The sequence below is a fragment of the Ambystoma mexicanum genome, chromosome 7q (genome assembly GCF_040938575.1).
Source record: "Ambystoma mexicanum isolate Mex_15411 chromosome 7q, UKY_AmexF1_1, whole genome shotgun sequence".
Classification (NCBI taxonomy): Eukaryota; Metazoa; Chordata; class Amphibia; order Caudata; family Ambystomatidae; genus Ambystoma; species Ambystoma mexicanum.
This window is the reverse complement of record NC_090941.1, coordinates 15,202,989-15,220,798: the sequence shown is the minus strand read 5'-3', so window position 1 is coordinate 15,220,798 and position 17,810 is coordinate 15,202,989. Positions and strand designations below refer to the sequence as shown.

Genomic DNA, 17,810 nt, shown 5'->3' with positions numbered 1-17,810 from the left:
AGGTGAGCATTTCATTTGTGGAGCTACGCCATCCTTACACCATTGGCCTGTCAGACTGAAAGAGGTTGTTTTGTGTTTTTTTTTTTTGTTATGTGTAGCTTGGCTTTTTGATGACAAGGTTAACAGTGCTAATGCATTTCCCGCAATAAACAGTAAGATTACCATTTTTATTTGCACCAAGAAAAGCTACAGTTGCATGACCAAGCGTGTAGAATGCTATTATTGCTAATCAGTTTTTCCATAGTACAGAACGAGTGCTGTCAGACATTTTGTGGAAACTGCTTTAACTGGCTAGGTTGGGGGTGGAGAGCAGTGTGTTGCTGCTTGTAGGAGCTTACTTTCTTGGCATCTCGTGTTAAATTCGAACATGCAAGATTGAATGATGCAAGTTTAAAACAATGGCATAACATCATACAAACTTTAAAAACTAAAAGTGAGAAAAAGTGTGAAACACATTGTAATACATGAAGCCACTCATTGCAATAATCAGGAAGAATATTGTATGTGCTTTATACGAGGAAATAGAGAATGGTCAACTAATTTTAAAATTGAAAGGAAAACAAATAAAAAAGGCCAACAGGGAAATGTTGTACTGGATATGTATGCAAAAGGGGGAATCAGTGAGTGTTCCACATTATGATTTTTCTTTTTGAAAAAAATACTTTATTATGGGGTGTATGTAATACCTGAACAGGAAAATCAGGAGACAGCATGGGTTACTCGGGAAGGTAGCAGAAGGAAGAGCACATTACACATAACAATAACAGATGAAATGCATCACGACATTTCTGAGGAAGCGATGTATGAGCTTAGAAGCCCGACGCAGAAGTGGAATTGCCAACTAGCCAACTGCCAAACCGAAGCAATGGCAGTACATATGGTTTTAGGAGTTGGTTGTTCAGGTAAGAGAGGGGCAGTGCAGAGAGAAATTAGATTTTTTATCAGTGTCCATATCTCACAGCAAGAGTAAAAAGGAAAATGTAAATGGTTGCAATTACTAGCAACATAACCACGTACCCACACATCTTGTGCAGACAAGCTTTATAACTAAGTAATAGGGCTTTCATAAAATTGAGATAGTGTATCCTATGTTGCAAAGCAATGCCAGGGAATAAGACCTAAAATAAGTGGTCAAAGTGGGCAGGAGTGGTGTTCCTGCACTTTTCTTAATTAAGTTTTACTGTTCCTATACTTTTATTTTAAAAAGGAACAGTTCCAGAATGGTTCTGTTTAATATAAAAGTCTAGGAAGAAGTGGAAACCTGCACTTCAGTGCACACTGCTCCGAACGTACACTTAAAGAGCAGGCGCATTTGTTTAGGGGTTAGTATTGTGCGTGGGAGGGGGCATGGTGATGGGATATATCGGGAAATGGGATATGTCGGTGCGGGGATAGGCCAGCAGAGAACATAGTTCCACTACTTCTTTTCGTACACTTTGACCACTGCCTGACGGAAAACCTGAGCTTTAGAAAATATAATTCAAAAGGGAATAATTCACATCACAATGATTCCAAGGTGTTGGAAGGCAATGAACAGAGAGATTTCCATAAATATAAAGCTGATAAATGCCAGTTTGCTTACGGAATGCAGTGCATCAGTCTGTAACTATCTTGCCTTGGACTTGGTCTTCTGCCGGTCCAGTGAAAGTAGCTGACAAGTCTGCGGGGGTTCAAGTGTTTGCTGCATGTTGGCTGAATGGTTGCAACACGAGGCATTTCCCATTTAGTCTGTTAAACCTGTCATGTTACTGGTCGGTGTTTCAACATGGGTGAGTCTGTGCCAGACATCTATACATCTGGATATGATGAAGCAATGGCCACAGGGATCCGGTGGCAGAGTTTGTAACAGTTTCTTCTAAAACCAGTTTGAGAAGTGCCATGATATTTGGTATTCCCAGTACTCAATACCTCCTCTTGCCCCTGGACTTGATTCTTCTTTCCTCTCTTCTGCTCCTTTATAACTCATCCTTGACACCCACAACCGCTGCCCACCCCCATTCTCCTTCACTCCTGGCTTTTAGCACCCTTTTCTCCCTGCTCCAATTTCTTATTATTTAAGTATGCGCTGGCTTGTCATTCAAACCTTTCACAATAGAAAGAAAGTGACAGACACATTATAAAAGAACATAGGAGAAAATATCATATTAAATATTAAAACCAGTACATACTATGAAACATTCAACATAATAATCTAAGAGAAAATCTACAATAGCTCCAAATTAATCTCTAAGTGTTGTCAAGGTAAATTGACAGATGGAAAGATATACAATAATATCTATTCACCGCTAATTTTAACAAAATCTGGGACCCTGCAAAGATTTGGTGCCAAAAAAACAATGGAGACAGGAGCTACTAAGATTCGATTTTACCAAAATAGCCAGTTCTAAGAGAAAGTAGATATTCACTGTCTAACACCAAATGCTTCAGCGTTTCCACTTTTTATATCATTACAGAATCGACAAAGTCTCTTCATGCGCTCTATTTTTTCTAGATCACCCAAAATGACGTTAGTTAGGAACAAATTAAAGGGCACTCTTAGAAATAAACTTCTTCAACAAGAGTTTGGAAATTTCCTAAAATAGAAAGGCACATCATTCAGTGGTTTTTCTATGCTTGACAATAATTTATATTGTTTACAACCTTCACATGTGTTAATACAATCCTGGCTCCATAATTTCTTTTTCACCTCTGGTGGGAAAATAATCAAAGAGACAGAAGTAAGACCAAGAGCTTGCAATAGAGAGTTCAATAAAATGCCCAATTCTTGATGTCTGAATTAACAGATTTCCCCATCATAGAGTTAAGAGCACAGAACAAAGAGGTGCCCATGGGAACAATTATCTTTCTAAATAAATAGCACATTTTTTACTTTACAGTGGCCTGTAATTATAATAGCCCCTGTAGGTTACTACTTTGGGTAGATTTAACACGTGTCTTCCTTCCAATTTTACCCAGATATCAGTTTTATAAGGAGCAACTACATCAGCCCCATCAATATCGATACTTTTCTTGGCCTTGTAGAACTGGACAATCAGAGAATAGGAAAAGCAACCGTAATGAGAGTTTAGCCTTTTAGCCTGAGCCGCACATGGTATAGTCTTCAATCTCAAATGAGCATACATTTGTTTTTAAAATTGTACACCCCTGCTGTTAAAAAGACTAACCGTTTCCAGGCAGGAGTCACCTAATTTCCAGGCAAATGAAAACTTTCTTTTAGACAAAGGCATAATTAGAATCTTAGTGTTTGCAGAATAAATCAAAAGACAGTTGTCTCCCAGGTGAGAAACCAAAGGGTGTCTCACCTGCTAGTCCTCAGGGATCTCTCTCTCAGGTGGCCAGGGCACAGCCATTGCCTTTGGATACAGTCCCTGGGGGTGGACCAGTGCGGGAGGATCACCTGGGTGAGGGGACTTCAGGGAGTGGGCGTGAGGCAACCAATGGTGATATGCAGTATTCCCCCCTTTCCCGTACCCATGACCCATTCTATGTTGTATTATTTTCCAAGGTCCCAACTCCCCCCCTTTTCTGCACAAACACTAGGCAGAGGAAGAGGGTGACAGAGTAAAGGGGCTAACCCTTACATATCTCATTCGACATGTCCTGCTAATCGGGTCAGGCAAAGTCAGGCACTTGACTTTAATCACACACATCTCATGCCCATTAGCTCTCCCCACACGGATGAAAGGCAGAACATAGAGACACACTCGGAGCAAGGTGGAACACGAGAAGGAACAGATCTTCCAGGGTGAAGGCAAACCCAATGGAGCAGAACGACTGATTGAGGGACAACAGAAAAGGGTATGGAAACCCAGGTGATCCCTGCAGGATGTTGTTGCCTCCGAAAAGCCATGAAAGATAAGCAGAGAAGGCCAAATCCCAGACAAGAAGACTGCATTGTGTTTCAAGGATGCAAGCGAAGCTCCCGGGTGAACGACAGAGTTGGAGAGATGAGGTCAAGCCTGTGGTATTAACCTTGACTCGTGAATTAAAGCCACAAAGACAAGAAAGTAATGCACACAGCTGGTGACTTAGTGAACGACATTAAAGGGCCGTGTGTTTCAGGAAAAGATTGAAGTTGCAACAGTATATCGCATGAGGGAAGGTTGCATGCATGCTGATGAGACGCGAAGGAAGGCAGACCTGTGGTGAACTTTAAATTACTGATAACTGTGAAACCAGTGAAACAGAGTAGCGGAGTGGTCCGATGACAGGAAATAGCCCACTCCAAAGACACAGCAAAATATGTGATATCTTGTTATAAAGCAGCAAAGTGGCCAAACTACTTTAAGGGAAAGATTTCTATGAACATTTGTGCTTATGGTACTGAACTACCAAAACCAAGAGACACTGGGGCGAATAACAGAGTGTGAACTGAAGAGAAAGCCAAAGTGGTCCTATGGTGGTCTATAGTAAAAGCCTTGCACATTTCAAAGTCTTTGACTTCAATGAAAGGTCCGGGCCGACTGAGAGAGACCGAAAGTGTGATAAGTTAGGGGAAGGGAATCCCTAACCAATGGGAATAAAGCTTGGGGAAGGAAACCCCTGCAAGTGCTGTGATTACAAGGTCTGAGCCCAGCTGAGGGAGATCTGTGTTGAATCAGGTACTTTTGGGTTGAAAAGTCTGAGCCCGACTGAGGGAAACCTAGGTGAATGTTTTGCTTTGAGAGATGCAAGCCTGGCCGAGGGAGACCTGTGTGAGCTTTTGTTGAACTGTGAAATAACTTTTGAAAGGTGGGAATAAGTTACTTTGACATGGAAGGCCAAACGGCCCTCGATCCACGTTTTTAACCGCCTTTGTTTGAGAACATGAGCCAGAGTGTGTCATCCTGTTTACATGGGCCGCCTTCTCTGTGCTGTCAAACATGGGAAGGGGAGCTGACTTTGCCACATTTATGTTATAAACTGATTTCTCTTTGCATACATATTCCCCTTTTCACACTTTATGCATATCAAATATGGCAGGCATTAAGTATTGTTAGTATTGACCATTTTGATTTGACATAGACTGACTAGGACTGTATTTTCTTTATTATTTGACGGTAGAGACTACTCCCATCTTAGCTATAGGGCAGAGTAAGAGTTTCTCTAAACCCCAAAAAGATAATAAAGGTTTTGAAACCTGTAAGTATTGTGTCAGTGTCATACTTGTGATACCATGCCTCCCGTACACCTATGCATTTTTCCAATGCTGTTAATTGCAGTGAAGCTCAATCGGAGTATGATCTAAAAGCACCAAGTTGTCTGTGAATGCCACCTATCTCACTGAGATATTCCCCAGCTTGGGAGGAAATGATCTAATGTTTACCAACACTTCCCCAATGTTGAAATAAAAAAGATTAAACAGGGTGGGGCTAAAAACTAGCCCTGTTTTAAGCCTGTAAATGTTGGTATAGGAGAAGACATAAGGCCTTCACTATTCAGTCTAACTTGGACCATAGTATCCTAGTGTAAGAAACTTAGAATGTTAACTAATGAGGGCAAACAACCACATTTCTGCAACTTCTGCCATAATAAAGATTGATTAACAATGTCAAAGGTCATGGCAAAATCAATAAAAGAAAAGTAAACCGGTTGATGTTTTCTGGTTGATCTAATTTGAAAAAGATTTTTAAAAAAACATTTAAGGAAGTTCCTATACTTCTCATAACACCTTACTGATGTATATTATAAATGCCCATCTCAGCCACCTATGAATTCAAGTGTTTTAATATAGGTGATGAACGTTTTTACTAGGGACATCTAGCAATGAAAACAGGCAATAATTATCATCCAGACGCCCATCACCATTAAATGGGGACAATATGGTATGTTTTCCAAGAGGATAGAATGACCCGGTTTCGAAGAACTTGATTAATGATTTTGCATTTCCTAATTAGCTCACATATATCCTCAGTATCAAACTCCAACACCCAGACATGTTCCTCATATGCAATACACATGGAGTGGACTGTGATTAATGAGGAATAAATCAACTGCTTCAATTTTAGAGTCCCTATTAATTGGTTTCCAGAAATGTATTGTATTCCTTAATGACACAGTGCACAACATAGTTTCTGAGTTCTCTGAGATCAGCTGGCTTTGATATTTATGCACCCATTTTTTAACCTTAATTTGATTGGAAGTCACGCTGTGAGCTCTCAAATGGCATTGCAACTCTTTTTCCATTTGCTGAATATTACAATCAAACACAAGTGAGTTTTTTTTTGGGAGTATTTGGACATGTCTGTAAAAAATCTACCAGAAATTCCACATATTTTTCAGGCATAAACAATGTATCAAGTTCTTCAATATCGCAGTTGCCTATCGCGTGTTCCAGATGAGAGTTAAAGATGAATAAAGAGCAAGCATTCCACTTAACCCTTGTCCCTCTATAATTAACCTATAAATTAGGGACACAAATATGTCTTGAATTGTTACGGGTTTTTATCTCCCATTCTACATGAAGAGCAGAATGGTCACTCTTCTTTCTCAAGTAGAACCCTAAACAATAAATATTCATCGAAGATATTCAAAGAAACAAACATGTGACCCATGATAGAAGTTGTAGAACCTCAAGATCATGCTCATTCTGCATTCAAATCCCCTTTGAATTTACCAATCAATTTACTCCATGAGTTCATTATAAAAACCCAAGCAGAGTCTCGTTGGAGGACCTTCTCAGTTACATGAGGAATAATATTTGTAGAGTGTCCTCAAGGACAGGAAGTAAACAATGTAGGCCCCTGGCTTTAAATATGCTATTAGAATTGCAGAAGGAAAGCCCTTCAGATAGCACCTCAAACATCATTTAAAACTATGATTGTTTGCTAAGGGATTCCAGTAGATGTTAATTATTAATAAGAAACTCATTCCAGGGTAAATCAACATGTCCCGTTCTAGTTCAACAGAGTTGAAAAGGAGGTTTGAGTCAAACCGCTTGTCCTTTGTAATACCAATACCATTTCTAGCACCCACTAGGAGACCTCCAAAAGGGCACCCCTTTGTTCCCCTGGATTCAAAACGAGAGAAAAAACATCCAGAAAAGGCTTTCCTCTGAACCCTACTTCATGTAATAAGAAAATATCATAATCAACCAGACAAAAATGTGCTTCTTGAAATAAATGTGCAAAACCAAGTGTGTTCCATTAAAGGACTCTCAGTATCACATTACAACAGATACTGTGAAGTAACAAGAGCTTGTGTTCTTGAGGGTTGGAGTGCATTAGCCAACCAAATCCAATCCTGCAAACTCTCCATTTCTCTTTCTCACTTTCATCTCTTCTTCCTGCTCTCCAGATCTTTCTGTACCAGTGGAAAGTGCCATACCAGGATGGAAGGATTAGAGATGGGGTTGACATAGAAGTGGGGGACCGCCCCTGTGTGTGATGCAGGACTGGGGGTGGACTGGGAAGGCTCCTGCTCTGCCATTCCAATGCCTCCACACATGGCAGGGACTTGTCAGAGGAGGCAGCCAGAATTCACTAGCCCTTCAAGGGAGCTCATCTCCCTGAAATCAGCCACAACTCTACATCTCAGGAACCTAAAATCAAGGCAAAATCCTCTGGGAACAAAGTTAAATATGTATGTTATCTCAGTAGGATGCCAGCTGAATCAGCCCAATATTTTGTGGGGCACAGAACACTGAGAGAGCAGGATTAACCTCATGGCCATACGAGCTATGAATGTGGTCAATGTGCAAATAAAATAGGGAAGAGCAGCTGAACACTTTTGGCCGCTGTAGCAAACCTCTCTCACACACATGTCCACTGCAGTTTCACAATGGATGCTAGTTACTAAAGGGATGGCTTGGATTCCAGGACTGACGGGGCAGGACCGGTGAAGTGACAAGGACACTGACCAGTCAGACATATCAATCTTGGCAGAGAACAGAAAATTACACTCACCATGGGAGAATGAAGGGAGGGCTGTGTCCAGTGGATGGGCAAGAGCTAATATAATGGGGTGTACTCATCAGAGCAGAGTGCTAGAGTGGGGGATTCAGAGGTGCAAAGAAGGAGTATACTGCCATTTTGAGAGAGATATTTCTCAGATCTCTCCTCACTCTGTGACTAGTCTCTGTCATTCTCCCCAACCTTAGTGTCTGTCATTCTCCCCAACCTGGGTCTTCTGTCATTTCCCCAGTGTATGGCTTTTCTGTCTTTCTCCCCATTATGGGGTTTCTCTGTCTTGCAATGCCATCCACCTCCTGTGCTGCTGGAGCCTCTGCATACGTTCTTGTAATGTGTGGAGATCTTCAATAGGGTGGTGCAGTCTGTCCAGCATTCCTCTCTTGGCAGAGATGATCACGCATCTTGTCAACTGGAGTTCACTTCGGTTGGTGGTCTCCCTTCCTTCCCAGTCTCTCTTTGTGAAGGATGTAGGCGGCTTCTAGTCAGGGCCTTTCCTCAGCCCTCTGAGAGAGTCTCTGCTCTTATTGGTGTTGCGGTGCCGGGTGGTTCCAGTTATCCATCCGCAAGGCCTTACCACACTGGGGCACCTCATCTGGCATTCTGACTCTCCTGCGGGCCACACCACCTGTGTGCACCGCAAAGTACTTGAAAGCCCGAAGCTTCAGTGTTTCTCTGTTTTGATTTGCTCTTTAGATGATATGCCTCCAAGAGGCTGTTCTTTCCATCTTTCTAATTAATGTTTCCAGTCAGCCATCAGCTATCGGAAAAGGGATCACAGGGTTTTCATACACCGTAGCTCCTATATAGCCAATAAGATTTTAGTGTTTGAAGGGGCGAGATAGTGACCTTGGTCCTCTGTGGGAGCATTCCTGTCACCTCCAGAGGGATACCACTTACCATGTCCTGTAAGGGTTGATAAACGTATCGGACTCACCTCCCTAGCCCCAAAAGGAGTGGGTGAGATATTAGGGTGGAATGGTTATCCATTAAGATTAATTTTGGAAAGTCCACCCTCGGAACATATAGAAGGCAGATGCCAGATAATTTGTTCTGTGGTATTATTCTTAAGAGGACAGGCCTTGAACTAGCTGCTGGTATAGTTGTAGAGGAAGGACCAAATGTCTCTACCGGAAATCCCGACCCTATTTTGCCTATATGTTGTAAACCGGAAATTGCGACATGCACGATGCCAGTAATGGTACCTATCCCACGAAGAATCCTCGAAAGAAGTTATCCACTGAGAAAGCCCTACATGATGTACCTGTGGAGAGATGACAGTCTATTAAAGGAGGTCCCTGAAGAAGTATGAAGCAATGAATGCAAGAGACTGGTGACATTACATTAAGCAGAGATGACGCACCAAGAAGAGATGTCAAGGAAGAAAGTATATAGACCTTATAGAATCAGATGACAAAATAAAGAAACAAGTAATATTTCATGTGTGGAATGAAGATTGCATGTGCGAAGAACACTGAAGAAAATATAAGTTGCTTTATAATTGTGCAGATGCTGCAACGCAAGTAGACTAAATAACCATTAAGGATGGCTATATGTAGTGAATATACTGCAGGCAGTGCCGCCAATATATGTATATGTGTGTATAGAATCTGGATGTGCCATGTCGCATTTTAGCAAGTCTGGACCCATGAAGAAGGCGGGCTGAAAGTGTGGCGCAGTAGAGAAAAACAGCTGAAAATCAAGCAGGGATTGAGAAGGCTTGTCTGGCCTAGTGTCAAGGATTGAGGCAGTCAAGAACTGGTTATATAATTGAGAAGACACAATGAATGTGAGAAGCAAGGCGAGCTCCTGTTGAGGTGCAATGGAAAAACACTGTGAGTGCCAAGTTTTAACAGTATTAACTGTGAAGAAGAAGCTAAAACACAGTCTCCTGTCACATGTGGTAGATGAAAATAGACTTTGGGCAAGCTACATTGAGACTGAAGATAAGAACGTGCTCACACTGCCTTCTATTCTTAGGTGCAGTGATACTTTGCAAGGCAGAGTTCAAAAACAATTTGAATGGCAGACAGCAGGAGTGATGATGGATGATGGGCTAATTGGGTGGGGAGGTATGGTCAAGTCCACCCACAAGCACCTGGGGTACCAGCTTGTGTACTGCTAGCAAGTGGAATATTCCAGAAGTGTACAAGCGTGCCAACCATTTATAGAAGGCTATGTAGCAAAGAACCCTATAGTTTGAGAGCCAATGAAACATTGTGTATTTGATGACAATGAAGATGACTTGCACTAGGAGTGGGCATAGTTGTCCACCTGACTATAGAGACCCAATCATAATCCTATCCCCCAAAGAAAGTATACCTAGATGTTCCCTGTGGAACAACCTCAATCTCACATAGGTTTTCATAGTTTTCCACATAGTATGATGTCAATGATGACAAGTTTTTGCTATAAAGTTGTATTTTTTCATGTAAAAGAGATATGCTGTTAGACATCCATTGATGTCTGTTGTACTCCCTGTTTTAGACAATTTCTAATAAAACAGCTATATTTTGCCAACTTCCTGAGTTGGTCTTATTATTGGTGTAAGAGTAAATCCTGCATCTCCATCCATCCAATAAAGTGTTACATCACTTAAAGGGCCTACGGGTACATAGTCTATGACCACCAGCATGTAGATGTTTCTAGTTCTAGAGGTGCTTGGGGGGCCACATAATATCCATCCCTAAATGAGAAATTGTAACCCCAATTGAAGAAAGGAGCTTCAAAGTGTGCAATCCTACACTACAAAGGGAAGTTAATTGACCTATATAACAGCAGTCTGTTTGTTGTACCTTTCAGAGGGCATATGGCCCAAACCACATGTATTGTTGAGGGGATGTTACTGGGAATTCTAATCCCACTCTGACATCATATGTCATATCCTGGTACCAACAAACAACCAGAATATAAAAAGAAATGTTATTAAAAAAATGTTCATTTTATTACAGAATTATGTACATTGTTTAGGATGCATTACATTTAAGAATGTGGAATTTTCAAAGACACCAAAGATGAAGAATTCAAGCCTGCATAGGAGGTTCATTGTTCCATCTCTCTCTTACCTTCCACTCCGCATGTTTCCAGTCAAGTAACAGTGTCTGGGATTTCAAATGTCCTCCCTACATCTTCCCTTTGTGTCGTGGTTCCTCTGATGTTGCTGGGATAAGGTGATTGTCTCCCAAAGTGGTCCATTCCACCCTTTATGGCTCAATTGTTCATGGGTAGCTGGTCTGAGTTCCGTGCCTGAGTATGCCTGAACCATTTATCCTTAGGCCTGGGTACTGTGGCAGTACAGAAGGAAGACACAGACTCTGACAGATCATTTAACTTTTAGATTTATTAAAGAAAAGAGAAAAGGCCTTTACAAGGCCTTGTACAAGGCTTCCCTACCTAACACAAATGGCTACGGTGCTTGTTAGTCATCGGTCAAGGTCTTAAAATAAACTGTCCACTGTCCAAAACTAACCTAACTGACTCTTCCACTGTATTGGCAACTAAAGCCAAGAAAATTACTCCCTTCGCCTGTTATGTGTTGGGCTCCTTGCAAACTTTTATTTCTATATTTAATCTTCAAGTAGTTTCTAGTCACTGTTTTGACTATTTCATACAGTTCATATATGACTTGGCTTGGCTTCACCTTTCGTAGAGAATTATCCTTGATGGGTCTATTGTTCTTCCCTTGGTTCTTTCTATTGAGATTTGTTTTACTCTGTTCCTTGGATAAACAGATCCACCATGTTATGTTATGTTATCCAAACTTATAAAGCGCAATGTACGCCCAAAGGCATCTTGTCGCTGAAGCTTCAGAGGCAGGCCAACCAAAGGTGAGAGGGCTAGAAAAGGAGGGTTTTCAAAGCCAGATGGAAAAGCAGATGGTGCTTGATGGTGCACAAAGGGATGGGAAGAAGATTCCAAGCCTTAGCAGCCGCCACTGAAAAAGCACAACCACTCACCTACGTAAGTCTAGTCCTAGGGGGCTGAATAATCTTCAGAGCTTGTGAGCGAAGAGTCCTGGCAGGGTTATAATATCTCCCTTCATTCTCCCTATTCAATGCTTCTCTCTTAACCTCTTCCTCTTCATATGTTCCTCCCTTTTCACCCGCTCTTCTCCAGTCTCTCGTTTCCTCACTCCTACACACTTGGTTGCCACATCTTTATTTATCCTTGTGCTACCTCTGTGTCACTCTTCTATATCTCTTTTGTGTATCCCTTGCATATTGTCTTCTGCTTGTCCCTCTGCTCCTGCATTCTACCTTCACACTCTCCTTGCTCTATTTCATAACGTGTTCCCCTCCTCCCAGCTCTGACATGCCACCTCTATCCTCCCCATGTCCATCCATGCTCACCCAGTCTCACTCTAAAACACTGACCATCTTTACACTACTTCAGGTCTGCCACAGGGCTTCTAAAAACAAAACCATGCTCAGTCCTACAATTCCATAAGCTGAATGTGGTGATTGTTTCTTCAAGTTCAAATGTAGTTCTTCAGCAGCTCCTAATTGATCCATGCTGTGGTGCACCGAGCGGAGGAACAATACATCATATGTCATCCACCATCTTGCTTATCAAATATCTGTGGTTCTTGCTGCTGTAGATTATCTGGTCTGTTTACCCCATATTCACCTATCTTGATATGTATCCCTCCACAATAGGTTGCAGGTCTTAGATGTTTGCATGCAACTGATAGGCAGTTTCTTTCATCAAGTCTTTAAAATGCACTTGTTGGTTGAATGGTATACATTTCTCTCGTTACCAGCACTGTCCAAGCCTTTCATGGTGAAGTGTGTCCTAGCTTGGGATTAGGGGGTGGGATAGCGTGATGCCAGATTTGTGGTGTTTTGGTAAACACCTAAGGTTAGAGATTAGCTGGGGAACCTCAGAGATTCCCCATATACCACTTTTTGGGCCTAGTACACATTGAGCGGGTGGTGGTCTCTAGCTCCCATGGTTTCACAAGCTCCATTACATGACCTCACACATAGCACATTATTATAATGTACAATTCAATTTTGGCCAGCAATCTTATTAAGATAGGTGTTATATATATCTTCAAACATACTTCTTGTTCACAAAGAAAATGAGTATATATAATATAAATAATGTATTTCAGTTAAGCTGGAGGTTCTTGCAGTTTGTTTTCATCATATTCCTACAGCCTTTTGTGGTGATGCCCCAAATATCAGACAGTATACTGGGTTCAGGAGACTGCATGAGCCTGAAGAAATATGCAGTCTGAGCCCTGGTAGAGATACATAGGATTCCCAGATCATTGCTACCCTCAACAGCGTTCTCAGTAATATCACAAAATAGCCCTGCCAGTCTGTAAGCACGAACCAAGTTATTGGGATTAAAGGGCAGAATGGCCCTTTGCAAACCCTGGCTATGAGCTGAAAACAACTATAGTTCTGTACAGTTCTTGGGCATGTTTTCCACATGTGAAATTGTGAGTAGACTCCTGATGCACTTACCAGAGAAATAGAGGAGCTGCAAACCAGACAGAAAGCTTGTGGAGCGATAACAGACCTCAGAGTTCTGAGATGCCATGGCATGATCAGGCAGTTGGGCATGAACGTGCAGCTGAAGTACAAGATGGTGGCAGGCCCCTTTTTGTTCTCAGCCCATAAAGGTGTGGGAGTAGACAGCACATTTAAATGAGGCCAATCACAATAACATGAGACCAGATGATAACCAGCCCACCAATCACCAAGGCCATGGGAGAAATTAGATTACATCTCATGACATAAAAAGTGTCTGAGCCACTGAGATAATATCGATTTTCTGAGGTAATATTGATTTGAGGGAGTTTGGAAGGAATTCCAAGGGACAAGTTGTGGAGTAATAGCACAGAGGATTAAGGGACATGCTGGAGGAGAAAGGACATAGAGATGAGGGGAAGGGAAGAGGAAAAGCAGGGGAAAGGTTGGAGAGGGTAAGAACAGGATGAGAGGGGAAGAAAGACATATCCTGGAAAGAGAAACAGGAGAAGGAGGAAAAGCAATCCAGATAGAGGAAGGTGGAGATAATTATAAAAATGATTACAAATTGATCAAATTGATTGTGGAAGTCTGGATGTAACTATCATGTGAGATTCATAGATACTAGTTTTAGACTGAAGATATCTGCCAGGCTATGAAAGGAGTACAGACTAAAATGTATACATGAAAGAAATCAAATAATGTCATCACACATCTGTATACATCTGAAAAACAAAATCTGCTCTCATAGCACTTTTACAAATCTCATATGTACATAATGATCTTTTAATATGTTTTCTCTTGTTATGTTATGAGTGTATTTGGAATATATTTATTTATTTTAGAATCATTTTAGGGATATCTAGTGTTTGCTCCCAAAAAAGTAGCTGTCATTGTAGCATCCCAATGCGGGGAAAAACCCCCAGGACCTGATAGAATCCTGATGGATGTTTATAAACTGGAACAAAGCATAAGGGGCCCTTACCTGCAGCTTGTTTGCAAACATTTTTGCAGGATAGACCCCCATCCTGGTGCCAGGCTTAGATTGTCCCCACCTACAATAAGGGGTTTAGAGATTATCCTAGAAAGTACTGCCTAATCTACCTGATTAAAGCCTCAGGGAAGATCTTTGGGAAACTAGTTCCTAAAATATTAGAGAAATAGCTTGATGAATCCAATTGTATTAATATCTTTCAAGCTGGATTGAAGAGAGGAGTCAGAACAAGGGAAAAAGCCATCTGATGTGGCATTTTGATAGAAAGGTATGTTGTATTGGGCTCTGGTATTCTGTATCTACTCTTTGTTGATCTCAAGACGGCATCCAATTGCATTCCCTGTTCTGAGCAGTTGAAGTCATTGTGTGATGAGATATTCTAAGTCCTTTGCTTAGTGCTATCTTGCTGTTGTACTCTGGAAATACCACCATTGTTAGATGTGGAAGCAGTGGGGAGTGTACTATTCAGTTCCTGGTAGAGAAGGAAGTTAAGCAGGGGTGAGTGTTGGCCCTCACTCTCTATCTATTTCAATGACATTTTAAGCCATCTAGGAAAATACAGATTAGGAGAGGTGAAACTAAACATATTGATGTTCGCAGACAATGATGTCCTCATCTCTCAGACCCCCAGCGGCCTTAAAAGATTAGCAGGGCAGTTAGTCAAATTTGGGATGTGAATGTCATAGTGGTGAACACCAGTACAACCAAACTAATGTGCTGTGGGAAAGTAAATGAAGAAAAACAGTGGCTTAAGAATCCAAATTGTCCAGCAATGGCAAATGGGTCAAACATACAAGTAAGTCCGCTATGACCCCACAATTCTGTGCCATAGACTGCTGCCCAACAGCCTGAGATCTATAGAATTCCATAGCAGGATCGACCACATTATTGCCAAACTTCTGTGTGAAGTTCAGAATTGTTGAACATCTGTCGGACAATGTGAGATTTGCTTTCTTGATCTAACCTTTACAGAAAACATCTTTCTCAAGAAGTTGCTTAAGCTCCCTCAAATGGGGCCTAACCTATTTGTGCATCCTGACCTTGGATTGACCAGCATCTGATATCTAATAGCCCTTAAACCATTGCTATATTTGGCAAAGATCTGGTGTAATCAGAGCCCTTATGAATCATTGATGTACCTGATGAATTGTGAAGATGCTAATACTCTCCCTTCGCTAACCTATATCACATCTGCATCTACATTGTTCTTCAAATGGGGATTTAATGTCCATCAGATAGCTATGGCTGTCCTATGTGGTATGTTATCAGTGCATTTGGATTATATGCATTTATCTTAGTGTCGTTTTAGGGATAAAATGGAGACTATAACAACTAATTTCATCCTGCAACATTGCAGCCCATTTATTAGGTGTGAACAATCCTTTACCAATGGTATGCTCCATGTTACTTTAAGGAGGATAGGTTTTCTCTCCTTGACTCTTCTGAGAGACTTTAAAACAGTTGTTTGCAAAATATTACTGAGTACCCCATGAGATGTATTCAGTTTTTAGCATATAATTCAAAGGAAACATTGGAGAAACAATTTCAAAGGAAACATATAATTTCATACTTTATGACTGTGACCCCAACAAACTGCCTTTCATAAAATGAGTAGAGAAGTATCCTTTTTAACATCAAGTGCTTCCAAATGATAGGCCATTGTTGTGAACATTGTTAGTTGAACATGCTACCCATTCACTGAACAAAAGGGACTGTACCCCACCAGATGTCTCAGACTATAACACCCATGAACCCTCACCATTGAGTATGGTGGCTGGGTCTGATGGGAGTTGTAATCCAAAACATCTGGTGAGCCATAGGTTTCAGAGCCGAAGTTATGGGTAGGTGTCCAATCACACATTTTCTCCACTATGCATAATTCTTCAATCTTAGAAGCACAAGCTAGTGTTGCCGCTGTGTTGATGCTTCTTCGAGCAACACCTGCTCTATTTGTACATGATTCACAACGCACCTATCACTAATAACATTTGACTTTTTTAAACAATCTGAACCGAGAAATTGTGTCAGTAGCACCCATTTGAACATCCCAGTTCTATTGATGATAATCGCAAGGATGGCACTTAAAGAATACAAAGTTGGTTAGTCCATAATGCTCTCGAGGTACTTGGTATTAACTGGAAAACGATATGGAAACTGTACAGAAGACTTCAAGAAAAATAAAGGTGAATTACACTGATGCATGGCATGGTGGTTTCGAAATTAGGCATTTTACAGGTTACACATTTCACGTGACAACAAATGCATGGACAATTGAAGTTAACACTTGTAATGTCATGGAAAAATGAACGAGGCAACATAAACAAAAATACTGAGGCAATAGCTGTCTATTTCCTTACATTATTTCACTTAAAGGGTGACAGAACTTTCCAGATAGAAGTGTTTGTTTTATTCCTCCAAAATACTGATAGCCTGAAATGCTCATATTGTTAGTAGGAGTCAGTTAGTAGCAGTCGCAAACCAATAGGATCGCTAGTAACAACTCACAATTTGTGCAAAGTTCAGTCGCCGGAACTGAGCAAATTTGCTCTCAATGTCTTGCCAACGCTTGGTGAGCTTGATCATGGTTGGCTCCACTGCCTTGGCAGCCCCCTCCTTAGACAAGCTTTCAGCCTGTCTGTGTACGGCTTTCAGGTCTTCCTTCGTCTTCGCCAGATCTCCATCAATCTCCTATTGAGCAAAACCAATACAGGACCCAGGGCAGTTAGCTAGCGGAATCAGGGGACTTCGGTTTAGCAGTAGCAAAACACTGTCTAGTCAGTTATGCTTTTCTAAACGACTCAAAGGTTTACAGGAATGTCTTCTGTGTAATCAGTTCAACTCAGCTTTTAGTCTCTTATCCTGACTTGGAGAGACTAACTGTTTGAAAACAATTATGTCCAATTTATGGTTGGCCATTTGCTTTAATTTCCATTTATGATCAATAAAATATGTATTAAATGAACTTACAGTAGCTAGGCTGCTCAGTGCATATCACACACAGGTGTAGCTGAATGTGTAGATCTAACTGGTTCCTGACTTTTCAACTAGATGGCAAACTTAATTCATAATAAAGCAAAACGGTGCAATGATAGATGAAACATCACAAAATAATAGCTGGGGACAGTGTGTACAAAAGATGATTACAGTTTTGACAATGAGAAATGGACAGGTCGAAATCAGCGTGCTAACATGAGAGAGCTTTCTTCCGTAGACAGAAAAGTCATGTGTACATCTGGAACGAAAATACATATTAAAGTCAAACATTTCATTTTAAAAACAATCTATATATATTTTTCATAAAGATTTGCATCTACATATATATGAAGGAAAATGTTCACATTGTAAAATGTACAGGACGGCTATCTAGCTACCAAACACACATTTTGTAGCATTGTTTGCCTTTGACAAATGTCACAAACATGACGTGCTGTACGAACTAGTTTGAATGTGTAA

The 17,810-nt window shown here is 41.0% G+C and overlaps 1 protein-coding gene across 9 annotated transcripts in view; it reads right to left on the bottom strand.

The window, feature by feature from the left end:
• The window catches only part of DMD (dystrophin), a 7,616,828-nt gene that overhangs the window by 4,406,891 nt on the left and 3,192,127 nt on the right, over positions 1-17,810 (bottom strand). For 8 of the 9 annotated variants that reach the window (XM_069639082.1, XM_069639084.1, XM_069639079.1 and 5 more), the window contains one exon: positions 16,863-17,045. The exons of the other annotated variant lie outside the window; for it this stretch is intronic. In XM_069639082.1, the coding sequence (XP_069495183.1) occupies positions 16,863-17,045 (183 nt within the window). The remainder of the gene's footprint in view (positions 1-16,862; positions 17,046-17,810) is intronic. 9 annotated transcript variants of the gene reach the window in all.